The sequence below is a fragment of the Tetrao urogallus genome (assembly GCF_951394365.1).
Source record: "Tetrao urogallus genome assembly, chromosome: 9".
Classification (NCBI taxonomy): domain Eukaryota; kingdom Metazoa; phylum Chordata; class Aves; order Galliformes; family Phasianidae; genus Tetrao; species Tetrao urogallus.
The window spans coordinates 1,012,554-1,038,687 of record NC_136822.1 but is presented as its reverse complement, the minus strand read 5'-3'; the positions used below and the strand labels follow the sequence as shown (position 1 = coordinate 1,038,687).

The window sequence follows — 26,134 nt, the reverse complement described above, 5'->3', positions numbered from 1 at the left end:
CTATTTCTTCCAGAGGTTGCCTAAGAAACATAACATTACCTAATCTTTTGTTCTCTGCAGTGGAATACTGGCCCTTTAAGGCCAGAAGAGATGTTTTGCAAGATCAGTTGCTCATCTGCCTAAGGGAATCTGTTTAAAAACATTTGCTGTAGTCTCTGCTAGAAAGAAGAGTGTCTTGGGAGCTATTAACCTCAGAGGCAAGCTAGAATGGAGGGCCACAGATCCCTTCAAGGGCATAGAGTGAAGAATCTTGTAGTGGGAAAACAGAAGGTTTCTCTTTCTCTCATCTGAGACAAAGAATCATAGAATTGCCTGGGTTGAAAAGGGCCACGGTGACCATGTAGTTTCAATTCCCCTGCTATGTGCAAGGTTGCCAACCAGTAGACCAGGCTGCCCAGAGCCACATCCAGCCTGGGGCATCCACAACAAAGAACAAAGGTATGTTAGTGTTCTGAACCCCAGAACTCACAGTGATGAGACGAGTGAAGAGTTAACCAGGTATGTGAAGGAGGACTGAGCTAATGTCTGCTCTGCAAGAGAGGAGAGAAGCCTGCTGATGCAGCTGAAGGAGGGCAGGGGTTGGCATTCTAAATCAAGGCAGTCAGAACTGGAAAGAGGAATCGAGGCAGGCTCTTTGCAGGAGATACTTCTACCCTGGAGGAATGCCCGGAAGCATTCTTCATCTGGCCTGGCCATTTGGATTGCTGTAACCTGGATGTCAAGTTTATTTAATAGCTCTGCTTCAGCAGAGATTGTTCTAGCTGGTTACGTAGACTGGAAGTTAGCTGGGAATTTTTTCTTGTAATGACTTGCAGATGGACAATAAACAGCGTTTCAAAACTTGTGAATGTTATAAGAATTCACTTTTACTGGAACAACAACAACAACAACAAAAGAATCCAGAAAAATAGGAAAAATGCATGGTTTCCTAGATTGCATCATTTGCCCATTAGTAGTACAGAATTGATCAGAAGCATGAGGCACAAAATAGGCAATCTATTTCAGCAGTCTGCCAGGGAGTTATTCAGAAACTCCCATGAAAGAAAACATTTTTAAAATACCATCATCACTAATTGGCCCATTTTTAGAACAGCAAATATTTTGCAGGAAGGATTTTCATTTCCCGGTCAGCTCCGTTTCTCAGAGCATTTGCCATTTCTGAACAGTGCCCTGAGCACACGACTGCCCACTAACAAAAGTAAGTGCTGTGACTGATGTTTAGGAGCACGTTTTGTAGGAAGCTTCCCAAAATACTGGCAGTACGAGGTTGGATTGCAGCCCTGCAGAAAACTGACCATCCAAAAAAAAAAGAGTGTGCAGCTATGCTGGTGACCAGGAGTTATGGTTAACTCTGCATAAGGTTCTAGGGCCCTTGATGGTGTAAGTCAATCCTTTGTGTAATATTCTAACTATGAACACAGTGCATTTTTGCTCGTATACCTCACGTTGAGTTGTAATGAGTTTTAAAGTGGGAAATCAATGCAGTGCAAATTCTGCTCCTTGACTTTCTCCAGCCTTTGTATGCCACTCCAGAGATCTTAAACCAGTATTTTCTAAGCAGAAGAGAGAAACAGCCAAAGCACAAAGGGTACGACTGTAGTGCTGAATGTTCCACGACCCAGCTGGGCACAGATCAGCACTCTGGGGTGTGACCTGACAGCGAAGCCACTTGTGTAAGAAAGACAATCTGCCACTCTTGGGGAATCAAGAAGCTGTACTGTAAAAACATTTTCTGCTTTTATAAGCTACATCTGCCAGAGAACGCTGTGCCAGCACAATATCCTGCATATTGTAAAGCGTAATACCTGTGCTGACAAAGCACTGCCCCAGCCTAAGCTGCTTCCTTTCCTCTTGCTGCACAATAGAAAAGGCACAGAAAGAAAGAAAAAGGACAGAGCCTCTTGAATTGCCTCTTTGCTGGAGAATCACAGTCATGCAGTCATAACGGGGTCCCTGTTTGTACTGCTGGGATCCAGATCCATTTTTATTTGTCCCCATAATTCAGTGACAAATTGCAAACGTTCCCTGCCTTTCTTAACTGCATCTCAAGTAGTTCACCTGAGACAAGTAGGTTTCTCTATCTTCATGACCATATTCCTTCTCTAAATCTTTTCTTTCTGCAGGCAAATCCTAAAAAATTTCTGATCAGGAGAGTTAGTAGAAGTATTTCATGAGCATGTAAGCAAACAGGATTATCACAACGTGATAATGTAACTGATACATTAGATAGAATCGTCCCCTGCTCCATCCCAGCCCATCTTTAACACCAACTTATTTGAACAACATCATTCTAATGTATTTCTCCTGGAGAAATAGTGTCTGAGCTTTGTTGTGCTTTCGTAGGTACCCAGCTGTCCCTGTAAGTTACAATATCATCACATGCTCAGTGCACATGATTACATGGGCAGGATCAGGCTGTCAGAATTTGTATCTGTAATCTCTGGTTCCAAATGAAGTTTGCTGTTTTGCTGTTTGCAGCTTGTTCCCATCCTCATTGTCTGCTTCACAGCTCACGTTCATCCTCTGAGTCAAGGTCACAGACAGTCTGAAAATCAATTCCCCATGCCTCCATTCTGCCTTCCTCAACCTTAATTCTTATCTCTACGAAAGAGCTGCCAGCACAGACCTAATATCTGATGCACTGAAACAAGTTCACATGTGCAAAATCTTTGCCAAATAGGAGGCCTATAATTAAATATTCTGTAAATAATCTCTTCTTCTAGCTATCACAAGCATTTCAGATTATTTTTATTGGATACTCATTCAAATCTTGCCAGTGCTGCATTTTGCTGATGCTGATTGAAATGGTAATGAAGGCAGTAAGGCCCCTCAAATTCTTCAGTTTGTCACAAAGATGTAATTTACAGGCAGTTAGCAGTGTCACAATTGCATCTGGCTCATCAGCTGCAAAGGACCAGCTAGCTGTGTCTGCCGGGCACGGCTGGCTTGGATTGCAGTGAATCCTGCCTCATCCTTGTGTGGCACGTTTGTGCTGTGTTTGTTGGCTTGCTAAAGTTGGGGTCAGCAAAAAAGACCCTAATAATCATTTTAGCAGATAACGGATTTGTATCAGCACGTTTGCAATTATTTTTCCTAAGCCAGCTCCTTTTCTTTTGCTAGGCAAAGCCCACTGTTCTGCCAGACTCTGCAGTGCTCTGCCTTAACATTCTTTCAATATTTTCACATCCAAATCATGTCTGCATCTGGCTTGCGTTGTGCATAAAATCATTTTATCCACATGACTTATACTCTAATTCATGTTCTGTTCATTTTTCTTCCAGATATCAAAACTGCCCTTTCCCCTGGCTTTGGAAAGCACAATATTGCCTGCTGTATCCGCTCAGAATATTCTCACAGAGCTAGTATTTTTCTCTCTGTTAAGCTAGCCCAAATGTCTGTTGTTTTGCATGCATTCCCTGACCTCTTTCATTCTGTAACAACAGCATTCTGTGGTTAACCTCCCTTCCAAGGCTTCTGATGGCCAATGTCTGCCTTGTCAGTTGTCTCCTAGTCTGTCTAGGTATTGATTCCCATTTATGATTAACCAACAGTGCTAGTCTTCATTTGCTCCTTGTTACAGTTCCAATGAAGTGAGTAATGTAATATTTGTCCTATGCAGATTGCTCTGGTTGGAAATCCGCCCTACAAGTAAGACAGCACTAACTGACATTTCAGCTTCTGATGGTTGAGCTGGTAGCGTCTTGTTGTTTCCACGTACTCACACAACTTTCAGTATCCATCTGCGGATGTTTGCTATTATTCCTTCTAGAGTCCATTTCTAGGTCTTTGGGACAGAGACCCTAAACTGATCTTTGTTTTCCCCTTAGCACAGGGAGAGAAGAAGGGCAAGGGGAAAGAAAATCAGACCATCCAGGTTTGGAATAGGTGGGCACAGTTGCAACAGAAACATCTACGAGATTATCACTCTTTGATTTTGCAGAACTAAAATTGAAATTGAGTCTTGCTGGAATATTGTCTATGGTCAACCAGCCTCGACGTTGTAGCTTACCAAGTCCTGCTCATTTTCACCTCCTTGCTCTATTTGTTGTGATACTCCTTTGACAGGAAAGAGACCTGCTGTTCGATCTGCATGAAATGGGCTTTTAATAAATTTCATGAAGCAGTAATGTGACACGCAGATGAAGCAGCATGGAACAATTTCAAATTTAAATAAAGTGAATGCTTACATTCTCAGGAACAAATGAATTTCATTCTCTCTTGCTGAAGAAAGTCAGAAAGAAAGAAATAGAGCTAGAAAGAAATTACCAGGTGTTACATACGATGTCAGTGGCTCCATTTTGAGTGATGATGAAGTAAGGCAAATCCACCACTGCTTCTATCTGAAAAGTGCCAGGTCACATAGTTTTCAAATATGAGAATATAAAATGGAACCTTTTCCAGCTCAGAACTCAAGTTGTAGAACATTCAGCAGAGGAATGAGACTCCTTGGGGCAGCCTCTTACCCTGACAGAGGAATGTTTTCTTCCAGGAACCCATGGAAAGGTCTTGCATACCAGAACCCTACTGTCTACTGCAAAAATAACAGCAACTCCTCAATGCCAGGCTCATGTGCACTGCTTCATGGCAGAGGTCTGAAAGCTCGCTGATGTCTCTGATGTAGACTCAGTAGTTTTCTGTGCCACCCTCAGAAGGCGATAGTGCCTGTGTGAGCTCTAAGGCTGTTCAGCCCTCATGAAGAGATCTTAGGACACACTAATCTTTTTTACAGAAGATAAATGTATTATCAGGGAAAATTACACCCTCAGAGGGGCTTATCAGCTGATGAAACTTCTTTTGCTCACAGCTATCTGATTTGTGTGCTACAGAACACTTAGACTGAGGAATCCATCTGCATCTCTGAGGCTTTAAAAACTCTTGTGGTGTTTAAAGAGCAGTAGCCTAGAGATGCCCCAAAATCATACAGCTGGAGAGACCAGGGAAGCTGCTGAGATGCTGAGATTCAGCCCAGGCAGTCCAGGTTTGAGGTCTTCTGATAGGTGTTCACATGACAGTAGCATCCAATCCAGTAGGAATGTGGTTGTTAGGGAAGCACTGCTCTTGTCACTGCATTCAGCGCTTCTCTGGGACTGCAGAGTTCTGCTTTTGTTACCAGCAGGGCTGTTGGGGCAGCTGGGGCAGCTGAGTGGGGATTCTCAGCACTTTGTGTCTTCAGGCACTGAGGATCCTACCATGCGGTTTTCCTTTCCAATCCTGCAGGCTGCCGTGTTCCACTGGCAACAGGAATATTGTCTCTAGATGACCTTCCAACACCTGGTGACTGTGTTTCTAATCACAATTCACACATTTGACCTTCTAACAAGCAGCCTAAGCATTAAAAATGTATGAGCCCTTGGTAAGGGGGGACAGCTAAATGGCTGCAGTAACACTGAAGCTGTGGTGGACCTGAATTATTGATAGAAAGAGTGGTTTTCCTTTCCTTTTAGCTACTGAATAATACATTAAAAGCTGCACAATAAGATTATTTTCATTACTCACATAAATGACTTGTTCAGTATCAAAGAGTGGGGAGAAGAAATGAAAAGTGCCCTGGAATGGTAAACATATTACACTTAAAAAATTTATCTTCTAGTGTATTTATTCACTTTGGATCTATTTTCCAACAAATGTTTTGTTTTGAAAGACATATTAGGGAACATTTCCTATAATTTAGGGACTGTGAAGTTAGTTTTGAAATCCTTGCATGTAACTGATGCTGCGAGTGAAGTTTATCAGTAGAGAAAAACTGATGTGTCCTTTATTTTTGCTGCCCAGAGAGGCTGTGGATGCCCTGTCCCTGGAGGTGTTCAAGGCCAGGTTGGATGGGGCCCTGGGCAGCCTGGTCTGGTATTAAATGTGGAGGTTGGTGGCCCTGCCTGGGGTGGGGGGTTGGAGATTCGTGATCCTTGAGGTCCCTTCCAACCCAGGCCATCCTGTGATTCTGTGTGATTATTAGTGGGTGCACATGCTAAACTAAATAAAAAAAATGCATTTAGGAGTTAAAGTTACCAGGCAGATTGATTCCTGCATACCCTGTCCTTACAGTTGTTCTGTTTTTGAACACCTCATAATTCCTACGTGCAGTACGCAACACTGAGATGTCGCCATCTGCACAGCATTGTGGATGAATTGAGTTTGTTCAATTTTGCTTTTCCTATTTAGCCTGATTGCAGTAAAAATAACCCGTATGTAAGTGTTTGCAGGAATTAATAGGCTGTTTGGCTTTCGACGCTGCCTGGGGCTATTAGATCTCCTGGCTGGTTATTAATGTACCCAGCAAGAGTCCCATTGCAGATTTCTGTTAATCAGCAGCATTCTTACTGCAGGCAATAGACCACGGCGGCCCTGAATGGTGAGTAGATAGCTGCTTCTACATTTCCCCTTGTGCTGCTCCCGTGCAGGGCTGCTTGTTGTTGACTTTGAACTGGACATCTCCTTTTCTATCCGCTTTGAACTTACTTCAGCACAGACTCAGCAATACCTGTTAGGCTGCCTGGGCAGCTTTCTATTTATATCCCTTTGGAAACAATTTTAAAAAGAGAAAGAAACTGAAATTATCCAAATTCATTTGTTACAAGCACTGTGGAAAAGTGACGCTTCCAAAATAGTGTGTTTCCTTTCTTCTGTTCATATTTTCTTGGTATAAGAGCTAAGAATAGCACAGCTACGAGTATTGCCTCAGATAAGTATCAATAAATGCTATGTTTTAGTCATGTATTGATTTAGAACCCACTCAACTCACTTGAATGATCTCCATGGATTTTAGAGTCTTCAGAATATCTGCTTTTGGGAGGCTTTACATTTGATACTAAAATTTCATAGAATCACAGAATGGCAGAGGTTGCAAAGGCCTACAGTGCTCATCCAGTTCCAACCCCCTGCTGTGTGCAGGTCACCAACCAGCAGCCCAGGCTGCCCAGAGCCACATCCAGCCTGGCCTTGAATGCCTGCAGGGATGGGGCATCCACAGCCTCCTTGGGCAACCTGTGCCAGTGCCTCACCACCCTCTGGCTGAAAAACTTCCTCCTAATATCCAACCTAAAACTCCCCTGTCTCACTTTAAAACCTTAGTACTTTTTGGCAGCCAAACAGGCTGTTCCCTTACACACCTCCAGCTGATGCAAAGTAAGCAGCATCAGTGCCCTTCTCCACACAACCTTCTGGACAACTCAGCCTTCTAACTATCCAGCTTCAATCCCCATGTGTGTTCTGATCACAAGTTCTCAGCAGGACTGTCAAGAGTTGATAAATGTTGTGTTTCTGGAGTCTGTCTGGTGAGAGGATCTACTCTGAGTTCAGTGTGAGTGGCCTGCAAAGTGACTATCCCAGAGTAGAACAGAAACGTGTGCCACTGACCTACTTAGCCCTGAAAGTCTCCATATTCCATTATTGATGAGCTGTTCTGCTTAAAGCCCTCCTTGTTGTGCTTAGTTCAGTGTCAGGGAGATTCCAACAGTTCTTTCGTTTCTAGAGTAATGTAAATAGAATCTTTCTGCTTTATCATCCAGTGGGACACATACAGATGAAATACGTGGACTGAGTCAGAATTTGGTATTGACATTGTATGTTTCTTTCTTAAAGACAAGGCACTGCAATAGGGCATGCTTTTCTTCTTAGTCGCCTCTGATGAGCTAAAAAGGCAGGAGAAGGAAGTCCTCCTGGGCTACGCTTAGCAGTGTCTGTGACATACAGACAACAGTATGTCTGTATGAGAGAAGTTATTTAAGTATTGCAATTTTGTTATTTAGGAACTGACTGCATGGCTGTATGGATTTAACTTAATAGCAGTCTCTTAGAAAAACAGGAAGGCCAGACGGTGAGTCAGTCCAGGGTACATCCTGGTAAACACTTCAGGGTAGGCAAAGGGCAGATGCTTAAATTATTCCTTTGAGCTTCATAACGTCTAGGTTCCTGCCAAGGTGAATAGCTGGCATTGGCAGTGATGGGGTACAACCAGTGCTGTGAAGTACTAAGCAGATTTTATGCTGTGACATGGGGGAGATCCGTTGAAGGAAAATGAATGCCTGCTGCAGGCTCCAGCAGAGCACTAAGCTAAGCCATCCCTGGGCTTTCTGCTAGGTGAAAACCTCCACAATAAGTTAGACACTCTGCAAACACTGCAGTGTTCTTTTTTTTTCTTTTTCTTATGCTCAGTATTAAACACACTACTCCTGAGTGAAGACTGACAGGTCTTTCTGTTAACAGCTCTCACCACCAGCCTGGTATGCATCCAGGCAGATCTGCTTAGGCAGTGATGGCAATCAGGCCAGGCACTTCTTGTGCTGCTGGGCTACTCTAAAAGCAGCCACAACCCAGAAGTAAATGTACACACAGAGGCACAAATGCAGATGCACTGTGCACTATATCCTACAGTAGCACATGAGCTGTGCCCAGCACTGCACTGAGTGGGAAAGAAAGGAGTTCTGTGACATCTTTTCTTCTGTTTCAGTCATCAGTGCAGGCTGCTGTAAGACTTTCCTGTTCCAAATCTTATAGAGCTGCTCTGCCAACTGGAGATCAGCCAGCATCAATGTGCGACCCAGAAATATTGCAGTTCTTTGGTAATGCTGTTGCATGAATGTTTTTCTCAGCCCTAGGAAAGGTATTCCCTTTTCACAAAGACAGTTTTTGGAGAGAGGATCCAGGATTTCCAGTCTTTAATCACACCGAAGAATCTGATCCACCGTTTTCTTGATCCCCATTACAGCTGCTCATCCACCACTTTTCCAAAGAATGTTGAGCTGCTGACCTGCTTTCATCCCATAACCACAGCACAGACTGTTCTGTTGCCCCTCCCCACAATTGTCCATAAATTAGGACACAGTCTATTGCAAACTTTCATGTCCTTTGTATTGTGTGAGTATAGAATGGGTTGGACTATCTGGGAAATGAATTCCAAGGGTTCCCTACCACAACAAGACCAGCTGAATACATAATTCTTTTTGCTCCTCCTGGGGAAGGGAAGCAGATGAGTAACAGTTAGCATTTGTTTGGTAAGCATTTGTATTCTTGCAGATGAATCAATTGAAAGGTCATTACATTCTCAAAGCATTATCTACAGAGTATATGGATATTCTGTTTTATCTAAAAGATGAGAAGTCACTACTTAGCAATCATAAATGAGTGATCTTTTATGTTCTCAAGTTCTCATTTTCATCCCTAAAGAAAATCGCTTAGCAGATTAGCAGGGCACAGTAGGCAGGATTTTTGTTTTTTTTAGTATTTTGTCACAATAAGACCATATGAAAACAATCTATGAATGATACACAGATGGTGAAAAGGGAACAATTTGTTATGTCATAGAACACAGGGCATAACAGGCTCCCAGACATTGATCAGGCAGTTGATGTAAAGTAGAATTCAATAGTACAAAATGTCACAGAGGCCAGAACTATGTATTGGTTCAAAATGAGATGAAATAGATAATGGAAAATATAGCTGTTTCTTATGTCCAGTGGCATAGATATTACTTGCCTTTAGCTTAGATATCTTACTACCACTGAATGTCAAAGGATGAGAAACACAAGAGTATTTGCTTGTTTTGATTTGCCCTACTTCTATTTTCTTTCATAAGCATTCTGTCCTGTCACTGCTGGGGAGTGAATGGGGCTTTCATCTGATCTGATATGGATGCTTTGCATATTCATATAAATGCAGCTGTTCAGTGTGTCAAACCGTCACTGCGTCTTTTCTGTCGTTCATAATAACAGAATTCCTCAGAACCACACTTGAATTATGGAAGGTGTGAGTTCAGCTTTGTGAAAGGCTGCAAAGGAGTTCCCAAATATTACTGTGTGCACTGCAGTGTTTTGTAACAAACTAAACTGAAGCCTTCGTGCCTTACTCATCTGTAACAAACATTGAAGAGAACCTCACTGAAACCACAGTTGGGCTGAGTAGACTTTTTCCAGATTTGCCATTTTGGTGAAAGCACACAGATTTTCAAGCGTTTTCAGTTACCCCCCGGGGCATAAAAGGCCCAGTCTTCCAGAAACCAGTGAAACCTGCACTTTGTGTTGTTAGGTATTCGTGCCATGGAAATGTGATTATGAAACTGCACTAAGTTATAAGTTAATGGAGAGTTCAGAGTTGCATCTTTAAAAGATATTTGGTGGTGGTGTACCAAAGAGAAGGATGTAATCCCTGCCAGTGATCCCTTCCCATCTTCGCAAGTTGTGTTTGAAAAAAAGTCTTCAGCCCTTCAAGCAAAATCAGCTCCATTGCTACGAAGCTGTGGTTGCTGGATATTCTCCCCTGACTTCTAAGCTATTTTCTACAAAATGTCAGGAATCTCCTGCCTGAAAGCACAGCAAAGGAAGGTTTTTAACATTAACATCACTTCGATAGTAATCAGACCCTTAGTTGACATATGGATGATCTTCCTGTACGCTAGAGAAAGCTCCCTTTGTGATGGGATATGTTTTCCACTGCAAGAAGTTCTGTTCTGGGCTATTACTCGTAGTTCTGTTGGGCCCACTTTAAATTGTTATGCCTTCATTTAATTCCAGTGCTGAAGTGGTTTGCTGGGTGGTATGATGAGAGATAACCTGTTGTTATTGATTTATATTCTGTACGTGATTGCCTTATTAGATGCAAACACTTTTTACAGATTTCCTAGAATGATGACATTCAGTGACCACTGAAAAAAAATCACATGCCCTCAGGTCACCTTGAGAGTGAGTTGCTCTCTCTGCTTTGGGCAGAAAGAAGATCTGGAAGTCCCCTCCTGGAAGTCCTGCAGCTTTGTGTCCAAACAACATACAAGGAAAGACAAAGGAAGGTGGATAAGGAACTGCTCTCACTGCAACGTCTTTCCTGAGGCTAGACATGAAGTTAATGCTGCTTCTAGTAGTGTTATCTTCAGATCTGCATCTCTTCCATTCCTGCAGAAGAGAATCAGAGCTAAGAAGGGTGAAAGAGGCAGAAGAAAAAAGGCAACAGTGAGGAATTCTGAAGGGGTTGGGTCTGAAGATTAGAAATAAGGAAATTTCCCTGTCCTAATGGAGAATGCTCAGGGTATACAATTGCCAAGGAGCAGTTTTTCTACAAAAGGATTGTTTTTGCTGAACTGTTTTCTTGTTGCTTTGTTGTTGTTGCTGTTGTTTGTTTCTTTGTTCGCAGACCAGTGGGAAAGCCATTCTAGAAGTTGGTTAGGAATCCTTTCTATTCTCTGAACAATGAATAGCTTGGTGAACAGGCTTGTAAACAAACTCGTCTGTTCTAAATGCTCTCCCAATTTAAAATACCTTTCTGTAGCATTTTTCAAAAGCTTCATGAATAATTAAAAATAAACTAATAGGAGAAGGTCAGTGGTAATTTATTAAGCCAGTAATTCTTGTAACTCAGCATTAAGAGGTGGCAGTTCATTGCTAACAATGCTACTGTTGTCTGAGTCCTTCTAGGCAAAGAACCAGAAAACACTTCCAAGCTAATTGGAATCTGCATGAAGCATTCACTCTTTCAACACATGCAGCATCCGATCAGAAATCAGTGACTAACAGTGCACTTACTGATAGAGCCAGCCCAAAAGACTAAGCAAGGCAGCTCTGCAGTTCTTGAGCCATGGTGCCCCTTCCACCTCACACGTGTGAAGAACCTTCACGATGGCTGGGCTGCGAAGGATGTTGTGAAAAGGGATGTGGAAGGATGCGAGCTGTGCACTGGAGAGAGCAGTGATTTTTGGTAAATCTCTGCATGAAGTCGGAGGTGACCAGCAGATCTGTGACCGCCGTTAATGCTCCATGATCCCCGATGGGCTTCCCCTCACACTGTTGATGAGGCAGGCTGTGTGTGCAGGGCTAACCATGCTGCCTTGTGAGGGCAGCGTGTGGCACAGTGCTGTGCCTGGTGTGCTATCCCAGAATGCAGCTTCTTCTGGGTTTCTGAGCTCCTACAGCACATCAGGCCAAATGGAAGCTGTTCCATATGAAAAAAACTTTGGTCCCACTGCAATGCTCTCCCTCCTGAGAGCCCATCTTATCTATATTATTCCACTATCCAAGTCTTCCCAGCCCATTAAGAAGTCCAAAGAATGGAGAGTTGCAGCATCTGGAAGGAGCGTATGCAGGGAAGAGGTACATGTCTTTAAAAGTAAAACCACATGCCTATGGGATAGCTACATTGCACAGCTTAGGTTGCTTTTTTTAAAGACTATAGAGGTTAAAACATTCCTCTGGCTTCCTTCCTCAGCATTGGCTCAGCTACACCAGTGTTCACACAGTGGAAGCGGTCTGGACACCACCTCCATTTTGGAACTCTACCAGCAGCTTCCTGAGTTACCAGAAATGGCCATTTGGTTCACAGCATTCATCCTGCCCTGGCCACGTGGCACTGGTTTGCAGGTGTCTCTGTTCCTGGTTTGCTTGGCTCTCAGTGCAGGGGAAGAAGAACCCAACTGTTCTGCCATGGTCATCTGTTGTTATTCTGTAAGTCTTTTCTGGGTGGCGATAGAAAAATAAGTGGCTTTATGGGGTGTTCCTCCAAGAAATTGGTTATACCTCTCAAGAAATTGTCTCTGGAGCTTAAAATACATTACCAGGATACTTGTCATGATTTATTGTTTACTACTGACTTTCAGCATAAATATTTGAATGCTTGCCATGTGAAAAGTCCTAATTATTGTCTACATCCAGCCTGGTGAGTTCATTTGAGATTCCTTTTTGTAGAATGTAAGGTACAGTACTAGCAAAAGAAATTGAGAAATTGTTTCTTCATTTGTTTTCGCCAGCACTGTCTGACACTCTGGGCAACTTGGACGTACAATCGTCTGCCTACTCAAAGAGAAGCCAAAAAGGTCTGAGGTCCCACTGCTAGTCAGGACTGAGTCAGTAATTACTATCCAATACTATTATAACCTTTTTTTTTGTTATTTCCTTAGCTAATAATGGAAAGTAGCATAATTCCTGACATACTACAATACAGTTTAGGGTAGAATTCTGCCCTACTGAACATACATGTGATGAGGGTTGGTGACATTGAGTTCTGAGGAAAATCCTGCAGGTTTTTGGAGTAGTTTCCTGTTAATTTACTGGTTGTTAGGCTGGAAATGAACCACAGGACTTGGCCCCACAAAAATACAGCTTTCCTAACAAGCAATTAAGGCATTGACAGTAAGAGCAGGAATGGGAAAGGTGTTAGGGTACACAGTAGTGGCTGATGAATACTAGAACTATTCTAGAAGGAAGAAGGTAACCAGAAAGGTGGAACTGCCCTTTTTTGTTATGACTGCTAGAGTTTTTGTAGGGCTCAGAAGAGAGCTCTTCAACTTGTGTTCTGGGGTTACTACCAGTCCCTAAAATATTACAGCATCACTGGTAAAAGGCCTGAGAAAATAAAGTAGAAAACATCCATTTTTCCAATGAAATGAACAAGAAGAAAGAAAATAGAAGTAATGAATGAACAGTCAATATTTAGAATAAATGCTATTGAGATAAATGAAAGTTGCTTGGTTTTAGGTCTTTTAAAAAGCTGCTTCATCAATGGATTTTTTTTAATATTCAGTGGCTACGTGGCCTTTTAATTAAGTAAGTTTGAGACACACTGCAATAGACACTAGTTTTACTTGGGAAGCTCTAAGTTACTCCAGCATTTTATGTTCCTGTATAACCCGATGACTATTTGATTGAATTACTGTGGGTCGTGGGCATTACAATTTCAACGTACACTGATGGCAGCACCGTCTTTACCTTTATAATGCAAAAACATAAGCTCCAGAGGTCAAAGGAGAAATAGACAGAATGTGGGTTCTAAAGCAGTGCAGTAGGCAGTGGGGTTGGCTTTTAGAGCCTTTCTCCTTGTTATTACTTGACAAGAGCTGGCACTAATCCAGCCTTACCTGAATTTCTACCTTGGTTTTAGACTTCAGTCCTACTAAAGAAGTAGGATACAAATATATCCTAAGGGCTCTAGGCTACATAAGATACTGTTAGGGACGTTAGAATACTTCTCGTTTGAAGGAGTTTTCAAAATGAGTTCATTTAACTGAGGATGCTTTATCATCGCTTTGAAGAGATTTGCCTGGAACTTTCTGGAGGGAGAAGGAAGAGCAAAGGAGTGTAGTGGGGCACCTACATTCCTACATTTCCTTCTGAACTTCAAATTCACAGACCTAAAATCCAACGCTGAGGTCTCTCTGTGGATGCATTTTAGCCTGAATTAAGTTGGAATGTGGAACCAACACTTCTTGAATGTAAATACTGCTCGCTGTATCTCAGAAGAAAGGTTATGTATCAGGATATTCATTTTATTTGTATGTTTTCTTTCTTTTTAAATGTCTGCACGTATGCATATCTTCATGAAAACTCATAACACAAAGCCCCTCACATTTCTGTCATTCTCAGCATACAGCCCTCAATCTGCAACAACTGTCATTTTAAAATGAATCTCATCCATGCTTAATTTGTGTTTCAAGGATAGCACTCAGCCATACGGTCTAGTGCCAATCCCTTTTAGTAAACACTGAAGGAAATCTAACATACCTTTCCCTAACAGATTTTTTTTTTTATTAGCTTTATTATGTGTTTTTAAGTCAAACAGCTTTTGAACTGTGAAAAAATCTAAGGACATCTTTACATTTCTAAGTGTGATTCATCAGACGTTCCAAATTTTTACAAATTATAGTTGAAGAGCTCTCGTGAGAGCTGGGATGATTCAAGCACTGTCTTGTTACTAATTGTAGCTTTAAGAAAGTAGCAAAAAAACGATCCTTAAATTGCAAGCCTGCTGCTTCCTGCTGTCTTTTTGCTGAGTTACTTAGCAAGCTGCTTCCAAATACTTTACCTCTCCTGCAAACTAACCTAACAAAGCTCAGCTCACTCTGAAGACGTTCGGTTGTTCCTCAGGAAGATGCAAAATTTTTGGTTTGATGGTGGGTTTTTTTGCAAAACGTATTCCATATGTGGTTAGAACAGCATCTTAATTATAACCAGGTCTGAGGGAGTTGGTCGCTATAGCAACAGTCCATTTAGTGCATTTTAAGAGGAAAACCCAACTCGTCTGAATGTTTGAGGGAAGACAGAACGAAAGAGGAAGGGAGGTTGAGCTTGCTTTTCTCTAAGCCATAAACTGCAGCATCCTCTGTTTAAAGCAGGCATGCGGGGGAGCAGCTTCCATTTCCTCAATGGTTCTCATGCTGCTGACAGGCTCCTTGGCTGTCTGTATAAAATGCAACCTTCCTGATTTCAGAAATGCAACTGCGCCGGGGCGAATCAAGGATAGCACCTCACTGAATGTTTCCTAAATGTGCAGATGGAAACAGGAGGCACCATCTCCCTAAAAAAAGCTGGAGCTAAGGAAATGTGTGATGCAGTGTCTTGTCCAGCATGTGTCCTGCTATACAGAAGCTCCCCCTGTGTCCTTACTGAAGCCAGAGGGAATTTGGTGTCAGCTGATTCCTCTGCAAGCATCTCCTGGGATGTGTGTCTGCCTTTGATTCAATGGTATGGAATTGTTTTTTTTTCAGAGTGCCTGGTATGGTGCTCTGCTTTGGTTCTAGGAGAAAAACAACACTGATAACACACTGATGTTTACAGCTGCTGCTAAGCAGTGCTGTACAGAACCAGGCAGTTCTCAGCAAAGGGCCCAAGGAGCTGGGAGGGAACAGAGTGAGTGATTTACACTGGCCAAAAGGAGCTTCCATACCACGTGAAATCATGGAGGGGAATGGGAGTTCTGCCACTGCTCTGGGTCTAGCTGGGCACTGGTCAGAGGGTGGTGATCAATTGTGTATCACTTGTTGTATACATACATACATATTTATATATACATATAGTCATAACTATTATCCTTTTCCTTTTCTCTATCACAGCAAATAGATTTCTCTCAACTTAGGAGCTTTACTTCATTTTTTTCCAGTTCTCTCTCCCATCCCACTGGGAAGGGAGGGTTGAGCAAATGGTTGTGTGCTGCTGAGCCACCTGCTGGGTTAAACCACAACAGTATCACAGATCCAAAGACACTGTGGTTTGTTTTCCCTCTCGTGGCTTAAGATGGAAAAATATACCAAGGGGACAAAAAACCTTACTCCTACCAAATCTTAGGTTGTGATGCTTCCCTCCCCATCACTGTCAGTTACTGCCCATACCTTGGGCAATGTGACCAAAGCACTGACCCAAGGCTCAATTTTGAGGCTGCTGTTGGAGTTATCAGAGCTTTTGTGAGCATAGGGGGTTCTGTGCAAGCCTGCATGTTTTGACAGCATGCTGAGCACTCGATTTTCATTTTGTGCATAATGATTTACAACTTGCTGAGATTCTGTAGGCTCAGCACATCTCCTTTGCAGAAGCAGAGAGGAAAGAGGAGCCCTGGCTTGTGCAGCTTTGCTGGAGCAAAGGACCAGTTCTAAATCATGGCTTTGCGTCCACTGTGACACAGCTCTCCCCACTGTCCCCATCCCATTGGGCTCAGCCACTGAAGTGGGGATGCAGAGATCTTCTCTGCATGGGGAGGAGGGTTTGTTCCCTTGAGTGGGGTTTTGTGCTCCTCAGGGTGAGGAGAATTGTTGGGGAGGAATAATGATGTTGAGGAGATGCCAACTCCGCAGGTGTGTTGGAAGGGGTTTCGTGGTAGGTTGGGCCCACCAGGAGGGAGCAATGGGAGTCTACAGCACGTGGTGGGAAAGAGTTGAATCTGTGTGGAGCAGCTTGTGAGGAAATTTTTTGTGAAGGGAAAACGAGTAAATCTGGAGAGGAAGATAGCATGGTTAGTTATGGTTGCTGGAGAGGGTGCAGACCAATAAAATCTGCATTCTCATGCCCTGTGCTCTTTGTGAAGGAAGAATCATTCAATCAGAAATAAGGATGAAGAGCGCCTTTCCTTTTCTTGGATCTCCAATAATCTCTGTTCCTTGACCCACGCTCTCCCGTTTTCCCCTTGGATGTCAGAATCACCTTGAAGGAAGAGGAGAACTTGCTGGCTGCAATCTCATGGTGTCATTTGTGCAATTGCCACCACCGGCTGCCACTGCTGCTAAGTGCCACGGGATCGTTCAAGCTGTACCTCAATGGGCGTCCCACAGAGCTTGAGGAGGCAGAGTGAGATTTGATGTCGTACTCGGCAGGAAGAACCAAACACACAGCACTTCTTCACTCCTCCCTCCGGTGAGCTGTGTTGCTGTCCAAGAACCAGGAACTACTTTCTCACCTCCAAATGTTGTAAATGAGACGCAGTGCCCCTGATTCTAATTCCATTAAAAAGTGCCACACCAGATGCACACAGCATTCCTTGAAGAACTGAGGAGGAGAATGCTCAAACCAAAAGAGCCTTCCTCTGATGGGAAATGCTGCTTGTTTGGGATAGTTCCTGAAAAGAGTCTGTAGTCAGAGAAGTGTGGCTGCCTGTGCAGCTCCCTGTGCTACTTTTCCTTTGCACTACCCTACAACAGCAGAGCTTCACGCCTTTCACTGCAACAGCCAATGTTTTGCTTTTTTCTGTACCCTTATATCTTCCTGCACATCGCAGCAAAATGGAAGGGAAGCACATTTTCTTCAGAATGACACAATTTGAACTCATTCATTGAAACAAGTAGGATGATATTTGGCTAAATTTCAAGCAGATACTATAAGGTCAAAAACTTCTGCAGCCAAAACCTGACTCACATTTTTGCAGTTGTGTCACTCCCCACACAAGCAGTTAATGTGTTTGCATTCTGCCTTGTCTTCTCCCATTTCTCACACAGACATGCTGGCTGTTTCTTTCCTGTGCCCCGTCCCTCACCTTTCTGCTCATAGAAATGCTCTCCTTTTCCTTATTCCCCATCACCACCCCCCTCAAGATCTCAAATGTGAGGCTGAAGGAGACAGGGAGCCAAATTCTGCTCTTGGTGTTAGATCTGGAAATCATTCCCCTGGCTTCACATTTATGCTAATGCAAAAAAGATGAGAATTTAGCTTTCTGTACTGTTGTCAACAGGGGAAAAATAAAGTCCCTATAAGACCGTATCCATAGAAACCATCCTGCTGCAATAGAAAGTAAAGCAGCAAATCAATCTCTTCAGTTTTAAAATGAAACCCATTTAACAACATTACAGTGCATCTGCTGTTGACGAGATCATCTGTGCTGATAACTCTGTTGAAAAGCCCTTCTGTACCGTATAAGCTGGCATGAATATTTCTTCAGCCTGATAAAATTCAGATTTTGGGTAGAGTAGGCATTGATGAGAAAAAACAGGGAAGACAGGACAATGAGACAGAGCCAAGTCCAGCAGCAACGGTGTTTAATGAGAGAGAAAATTGTTCAATTTAGCATTTAGCCCAAGTATCTGGGCACATGGTGCCTAACACTCCAGTGTGGCAGCAGAGGCAATGACCTGTTCCCTCTGCCTTCCTGCTCTTTGGTTATGTGGGACCATATGTGACAAACACTACATTTTTACTTTGCAATGCATTTGTCTGAGTGGGAGTACATGTATGTGTGTGTGTGTGTGTGTGTGTATGTGGCTGGTGGACTGTCAGATGAGATTTCAAGAGCTGCCTCAGTGCAAGACAATCCAGGCTGACTGCATTAGAAAGGTGCATGTTTCGGAGGCAGAGGCACTGCCAATGCAGTGCATGTGCTGGCTGTCTCTGCATTTTATTGTTTTTACATTTCATTCTGTCAGACTCGGGAGAGGACCTCTCTTCTATGCCATGGAGAATGCATGGGAATATATAGATGTACCATCCAGGCTGCATCCACTGCGTGCTGAGGGATTCTGCATTCGTTTTTTCTCCAATTGAAAAATCTCTGTGGGCATTTTGAGAAATATTACTGTTCTTTATCAGACAATCGCCCATCCACAGAGGAGGAGGCACAGTTCTGCATTGCCTTTGCACTGAGCCTAAATCCTGCAGTCTCCACCTTTCCTATGCTTTGCAGATAGATAGAGGATATCTGTCTGGCAGAAATGCAGCCTTATTTTAGACAAAGGGGATAAAATTGAACAGGGGACAATTAAAAAGCATTACAGAAATTGCCTCGGCTGTGAGTAGCCCTTTTGTTGGTGAGGATCGGATACACATCCCTGTGTCACTTTGCAGTGTTGCTTCTAAATCTCAGTCCCTTGATAACAGCAATCACACACGCTGTCTCCTTTCATCTACAGCTGCCCTATATATTATGGCAATCCCTCTTTGATGGAAAGTTATCTATTCTTTTCTGACCTGAGGGCAAGGTTATTCCAATACTCTCCATTTAGTGCCATCACTGAAACATATCCAAAAGCATCAACCGGTGCATAATGGTGCTGCTCAGCATCTGAATGAAATGAGAGCACATACCAAGTGAAGCACGCATGCTTTTTGCTGCTGTGCCATTTCTAACAGAGAGTGGAAGATGCATTTCTCACCACCTTGTGTGGTAGAAATGGCTCCGTGGTCTGATAGGCTGAGATTTTCACTGTTAGGAAAAGAGATCCCAACGCACTGCTTTAGGACAGGGTTCCACTGTTGAGGCAGAAGAGTTTCCTACTGGAAAGCAACTAGCTGAAAAGCAAAGATTGCAACTTGGTTTCCACGGACAATAATTGACAAATCCAGGGATTCTACCCACATTGAGGGATAAAACGCGTTCATTTCCTAAGTCCCAGACTTTCAATATTGAAGAATGATATTTCTGCCATTCATTGAACTTCTTACTGGAAATTTCCAATGCCTACTTAACCCTTCTGTATCTCCATATAACGATGCTGTTTACCATCAGAGTTCATATTCCTGGTCAGATTAAACACTACTCTTTTGCAAATTTCTGTCTAAAAAAAGAAGCAGAAGAAGAGCGCAGACTGGCACTTCTCATACTGTTATTCACCAAGGGGAGCAGCTCAGGGGACCAGGCATGGCTCAGGGAAACCCTGCACACCATTTGGAGCAGAGAGAGTGGATGTGTTTGTTCCTGTGGGTGCAAAACCATGTGGAGATTGGGTGACAACACCCAGAGATTTGAATGGCTTTTGACATCAGCCTTTCCTCTACCTGTGATCAATGGCAAGTCGACCTTCCCTACCATGAGAGTCCATGGGAGGAGCACTGATGGAGCTGCTTATTGCAGCTCAGAGGGCCAAAGCAGGGTGCTGCCTCTGGCTCTGGCCCTGCAAAGCAGTGAACCACAGAGCATTCTTCATGCATAAGCTCCTAAGGTTTGCACAGTCATGTCCAGAGTAGGAGTGCTTCTTGATGATGCCTGTCTCCATGGATTCAAAGTTGACTCTATGTTTGCATGCTGCCCGTTGTACACCACCACCCCCATGGGTATAGCAAATACCCTGAGTCACCTTCTGAAAATAAACAAGATTTCCAGCAGACCTGGAAGCCATCTGGTAGTGGAGGCAGGCGAGAAGACACTGGGCTGAAAAGCTCAGTGATGTGGCAGTGTTTCTATCTGTCACCATAGCCACTTCTTTTGACAACGTTAAACACCGTTTTAATTATTGCATAAACGTGCTTTCTGTTAGAAATTTGTAACAAACAACAAGCCAGTAGTAAAATGTCTCCTTGGGATGAGACCTTTTCTCATAGTCACTTTACAAGCACACAAATCCCATCTATATTTAAAAATTTTACCACTGGAGAGACCTCTACCACAAATCAGCGTACCTCTTTTGGACAAAACAATTATCTTCTGTCTGGACTCTGGTGGCAGCACCCGAGCTGTGTGCTGTTCCTGACACTGTAGGTCAGAGCAGTGACGCAGTGCAGCCCTGGCCCTGCTCTGCCCCTCGTGGTGCGTTCTGTGCTTTCCATCCAGCCACTGCCCCGCTGCAGCACCCTGTGCACTAACGCAACAAACTGCAACTATCGGGCCTATACGCAGCACCAGCTGTGACCACAACTTCTGAACATGCAACTGGATTATGCCTCAGTGAGGGGTACTGAAGACTGACAATCTGCAGAGACTCCTGAAACCATCCTGCCGTGTCTTGGGAGATCTGAGTGGTGAAGGGCAGTTTCATGAAGATGTATGAAGCAAAGAGTGTGGCTTTCTCCCTAGGTTTGAAACTGAAAGGCTGCTTTGGGCTCATGCAGAGAGAAACTCTGTCCTCCTTGTTTTCTGCTGCTTGAGAAGCCTTTGGAGGTGCCAGGGAGCAGTCACAGTGCTGGTGAGCCAAGGCCAGCTGTGTTCCCTGGGTCCCCCTGTGCTGTTTCTTCCTGCTGCCCCAGCCCTCCCCAGTCTCCCAACACCTCCTCCAAAGGCATCTTTTCAGCATGCAGCTGGTTGGTCAGATTGGTCCCCATGCTGTGGAAGTGTGGCTCGGTGTTTAAGTTATCATTAGGTAGGAAGAGCATTTTGTGACTTGGTGGTGAGAGTTCATGCCGAGGGCTTTCTGCACTCTGCCGCCAGGCAACCACGATCCTGGTTTTGTTTAAACACAACAGATCCAGGAGAAGGAAAAGGATAAGTTTTCACTGCTTCAACTCGTGTACAGATTGCTGCCTCAGGCAGAAGGCTGAGCTTCAGCTTTTGTGTGGGATTCATAAGTCTCAGTGAAGGTGATGCTGCTGTACAGGTTCCCTGGTTTGGGTTCCCTGGTTGGTTACATTCTGAACACTCTTACCTGCCTCACTGAAGTGAAAGCTAAGACCAGTGAAACTGGAAAATGGTGAGAACCCCAAGGACACATCAGACCATGCAGCCATAGGTGCTCCTCTGTAAGAAGAGGACAGATGCAACCTGCTGCTCTCCGACCCCCGTGAGCACTCACCTTCTCAGCACGATGTGCTATGGGTGGCCGCTCCCCATCGCAGTGCTGTCTGGGGCTGCTGCCTCCGGGCAGGGGCACAGGGCAGCCCCTCCTGCCATGCAGCCCCAGGGCCCCGGGCTGTGCTGCTCAGCCCCCCAGGGCTGCAGGGCGCTGGGCAGGCTGTGCGTGGCTGGTGAGGCAGCGGGAGCACTGGGGAGAGGTAGGAACGTGGGCCTGCTGAGAGCTGTGGGAACCGAATCGCCTGCACTGAGCTCAAACGTGAAGTCTTTTAAATAGGAGAGTGCTTTGTTATTTAGCTGGGCATATTCAAAATTGATCTTGCCCCTGGTGACTTCATCTAGGAATTTTGCTCTGCTTTTCTGCTCTTCAGAGTAAATTTTTTCCCCGTTTTGCTTCAAATGATACAGATTGCTGGCTTGGAGGCCTTTTTCATAATTGTATTGATTTGTGCAGGGAATATTGCAATATTCTGGCTTTTGGTCAGTGCAGTTGCATTCATTTTGCAACAACAGCTTGTTTTTGTATTGAGACATCTTACAGATAATACTGTTCATGTCATTCCCAATGCAGTTGTCTTCCAGGTGCTTGTTGTCATAGCTGATTTTTAACGATGCCACTTGTGTCATGCAGTGCTCCAAGAGCTGCACTATGCCAGCACTGCTCTCCCGTGGCGTGGGGCTGACGTAGCCCTGGAAATGTCCAAGCCCAAGAGGCTGCAGCAGCTCATCGCAGATGGACAAAGAGTGGTACATCACTTCACTTCTGTCCTCCCTCTCCAGAGTATCCAGGGGTGAGGTGGCAGCAGTCTTGTAGGAATAACAAGACTCTACGTCATGACTGTCGTTTAGCAAAGGGTTTTCAGAGCTCTGTGAGCCACAGTGTCTGCTCAAATCTTCTGTCAGCAGGTTTTCACCTCCTGGTGTCTGGCATCCCTCTGGCATTGTCTCCTTCTCATCCTCAGTTGAAGATGGATGTCTGTCGTCCCCATTTGCCTGTGACTGTGGTGCACAGTTTGATGCTTTGGTTTCTACAGTGCCAGGCACTGTAGGTGAGTCCTGGTGTTGGCACCCTGTCCTTCCTTGGAAGGCCTCATTAGCTATGTGAGTGTAAGAATCTCTTTCAGCAACATTTTCTGAAGAGGTCTGGGTTGCAGCCTTGCCTTCATCCAAAAACACCCTTAGGTGAGATGAATTAGATTCTTCCTTGCTCTTTTTCTCCTGCTGAGCCTCTGTGCTAACTTTCTGCTCTGGGCTGGGACTGCGAGTGACCAGTGAGTCATTACACTTTTCTGTCTGTGATCTGGGACTCTGCAGAGAGTCTGGGGAAGAAACAAGTCCTGCGTGTTTTCGCAGCCAGTTTATTATCCCCATTGTTAGTGAAAGTTCAGTATCACAGAGCTTTAGCAAGCATTCTTTGCCTTTCCACGTGCTGTGGAAAAATCCTTGGCTGATAATGTCTATACCTGGCTGGGAAGCCATGTTTTCTTCAGCTCCAACATGAAAGCTGTAGATGGACAAGGGGATTTCAATGGCTTGTTCTGAAATGCTTTCAGATGTACACAAGTCGTCATCCATGACCGGGTTTATTTTGACTTCGTTTGGGTCATAGAAGAGCTCATAAAGGGCATCTCCACTGTAGCTGTCTCTTGGAAATCTGCCTGGGACCCCAGGAGTCTGAGCTTCCTTCACTTCGTCATCTTGTCCAGGAGAGAATGAATCATAGTAGCCTTCATCACTTGTGGATATGGATTCCTGGTTGTCACTTTTTGGCGTTCCGGTTTCTGTGGAGCTCTCTTTGGAATTGTCCCCATCTTTATCAGGCAGTGTCTGGGGCCTCGTGGCAGGTGCAGCAGCCTGGCCTCCAGCTTTTCCCCTTTCAGAACCAGGAACCTTCAGTACCTTCTTATCAAACAGCATGCTCTGATGCAGCCTCACCGATTTGTTAATGTTGTCCCAAAACTTTGCAAATTCAACGGCCTCATTCTGGCCAGGGGAGGCCAGCTGCTCCACACCACCCTGGAAGGAGCCCATGACGGGGCTCTCCTTGTGCTTGCTCCGTCTCACCAGGACTTCTTTGCTGCTCTCCAGCTCCAGGTGAGCAGAGCTCTCGTCAGCAAAGATTTCCCCGCAGCCAGTGAGGGAGTCAAAGCTCTTCAGCGATGCGACATCTTCACACAGAGCGTTGCAGCAGTCGTAGGAAGAGTCAGACTGCAGCTCGTTGTCGGAGCAGTCCTGGGACAAGCAATCAGCGGCAAATGTCTCTCCAGTTTTGAAAAAGGACTTTGCGAGACGCCCAGGCATCTCACCCTTGCAGCCCGGAGAGGACAGATTCTTGTCCTTGTCAACCAGGAACGTGAGGCTCTCTGGCTTACTTTTCTTTATATGAAATATATCTCTGAGCCCTTTCTTCGACCTCTTGAGGGATATCCTCTTCCTGGGAATAGTTTTTGCAACAGCCGGTACAAAAGGCATCTGTGGCACAAAGTTCCTGTAATCGATCATCTGGCTGCTGCAGGCGGGCGGGCTGGGGCTGGCCACACACTCTTTCTTACTGGTGGAACTGGACACCCCTGAAAAGCTGGCGCTATTGACAAGTCTCCCCTTGCCCTTTGCAGCAAACCCTTCCTCACAAACCCTGCTGCTCGGGCTGCACCGCTCGCTTTTATCAGCCTCACTAACACAGTCGTGGGTTTTACTCTTCCTCACGAGTTTGTAGTAGGTTCCAGAAGGCTTTTCCAGGCTGTTCTCACCAGCTCCACTCCTTGCTGTTCTGCTGGAAAATCTGTAGTTCTTGTGCGTGGCCAAACACGCCAGCTGGACTTGGGCTATGCTTTGATTTCCCTCCAGAGCAGCCCTTTTGTCCTTGCCCACATCATCTCTGTTTGTAGGAATGGTGTGTGCTGGTGGCACTTTCTCGTGTTGCACACTGGATTTTATGAAGGTCCTTCCTCTCTTGAGTTCCATGCTGCTGCTTCCTCACATCTGCTTCTGTAAAGAAAGCAGCAGAACACAGCTACTGTTAGAGGAGGGCTGGCAGCGAGCAGTCAGCTAATATTCTCCAAAGAACAGGAGAAGGAGCCCATCTGCTCCAACCTGCAGCCCCAGCAGCACTTGTAAACCACAAGAGACTGCAGCTGGGAGCACCACTGGGGCACAGTGTGACTTGCTCTGTTTGTCACTGTGATTTCCATCACTGAGTCATAGCACTGCACGAGAAGCAGATTAGTGAGACAGGAGGTATGTGCATGAAGGTGACAGACCCAGGGAGGACTCAGCACTCACGGTGCATCGGTAACTGAGGCTCTGAGAAGAACATTCTGTTGGTAAGAATGGAGCGGTGTTTGGGTTTAGTATGAGGACTGTGAGCACAGTGAATCTATTTCTATAGCTATTTCTAAATATACTCTGATACCTGTATCAGTTTTAACTTTGGTCTATGCCTATGTGGTTCAGGATTGAACCGGTTCATGTTTTCATCTATATAATTACTTATTACGTTGGCTGTGATCCTTTCAGTTTTCCAGCAGTTATTTCGTACACACATCTGACTCTTCCCTGCCTTATGTCAACTTGAATTGTAAGTCAACAGAATTGTATGAATGTAGGAAGGGAAGAAGGAGGCACTTCCTGAAAGCTGCCAGAGAAACCATTCTTTTAGCTGATAGAAAGCAGAACAAAAACTCTTACGTCCTGCTCTTGACAGAGCGTGCTTTCCTTAATGAAATCTCATTAAATATTTGTCTTGTTTTGAGTTGTTTATACATAACTAAACCCACTTACAGCCATGGAACTGTGGAAAACATACAAACAACGCAGTGCTGTATCTAGCACTCCTTGACAAACCACATCTATCAGCCCTGATGAAATTAAAATTAACAATCCTAATGCTCCCTAGAGAGAGATGTCGGATCAGATCCCTGGATCCAGACCAGTAGCCAGTACAAACTCAGCAAGGATGACTTGAAATTCAGCACCAGGATAAGCCTTTGCATCTGCCTGGAGTCACAGTCAGAGCAGTGCTTCCTTGCACCACAACAGCTGTCCGTAGCCCACTGAGCCAACCAGTTGCCAGGGCTGGAGCAGCAGTACTTGGCAGCATCTCATAAGGCACAGGTCAGCTGCCCCAGCAGGTAGATCAGGACAGCTCATTGCCCAAAGAAGCTGCAAAGTGGCGGGTGGCTGGCAGAATTCACAAGTAAATGTAGGTCAGAGACAAAAGGTGGAAAACACAAGGGGACAGCATGAGCATTCTGCATCGGGAGGATGGATGCAGTGGAAAACATGGCGGGTGGTGATAGGTGGGGTCTGGCGGTGTGACTGTGATGGTGGCATGTTTATTTGCGTTGGGGGCTGCATGCGAGTAGTACAAAGCATTCTTAATGAAAGGCAGTAAACATTTTACTACACTGTCACATAGCTGCATTTCACTGATGCTGCAGAAAGCCTGTTTTGCATATTTAGAAATAGG

At 44.5% G+C, this 26,134-nt stretch overlaps 1 protein-coding gene across 1 annotated transcript in view; it reads right to left on the bottom strand.

Moving 5' to 3' along the window:
- AMER3 (APC membrane recruitment protein 3) overlaps window positions 1-24,630 on the bottom strand; it is a gene marked incomplete at both ends in the record, with an annotated part of 61,548 nt that extends 36,918 nt beyond the window's left edge. Inside the window, one exon of the mRNA XM_079539907.1 lies at window positions 21,858-24,630. Within this exon, the coding sequence (XP_079396033.1) occupies window positions 21,858-24,630 (2,773 nt within the window). The remainder of the gene's footprint in view (window positions 1-21,857) is intronic.
- Between the last annotated feature and the right edge of the window lie 1,504 nt (window positions 24,631-26,134).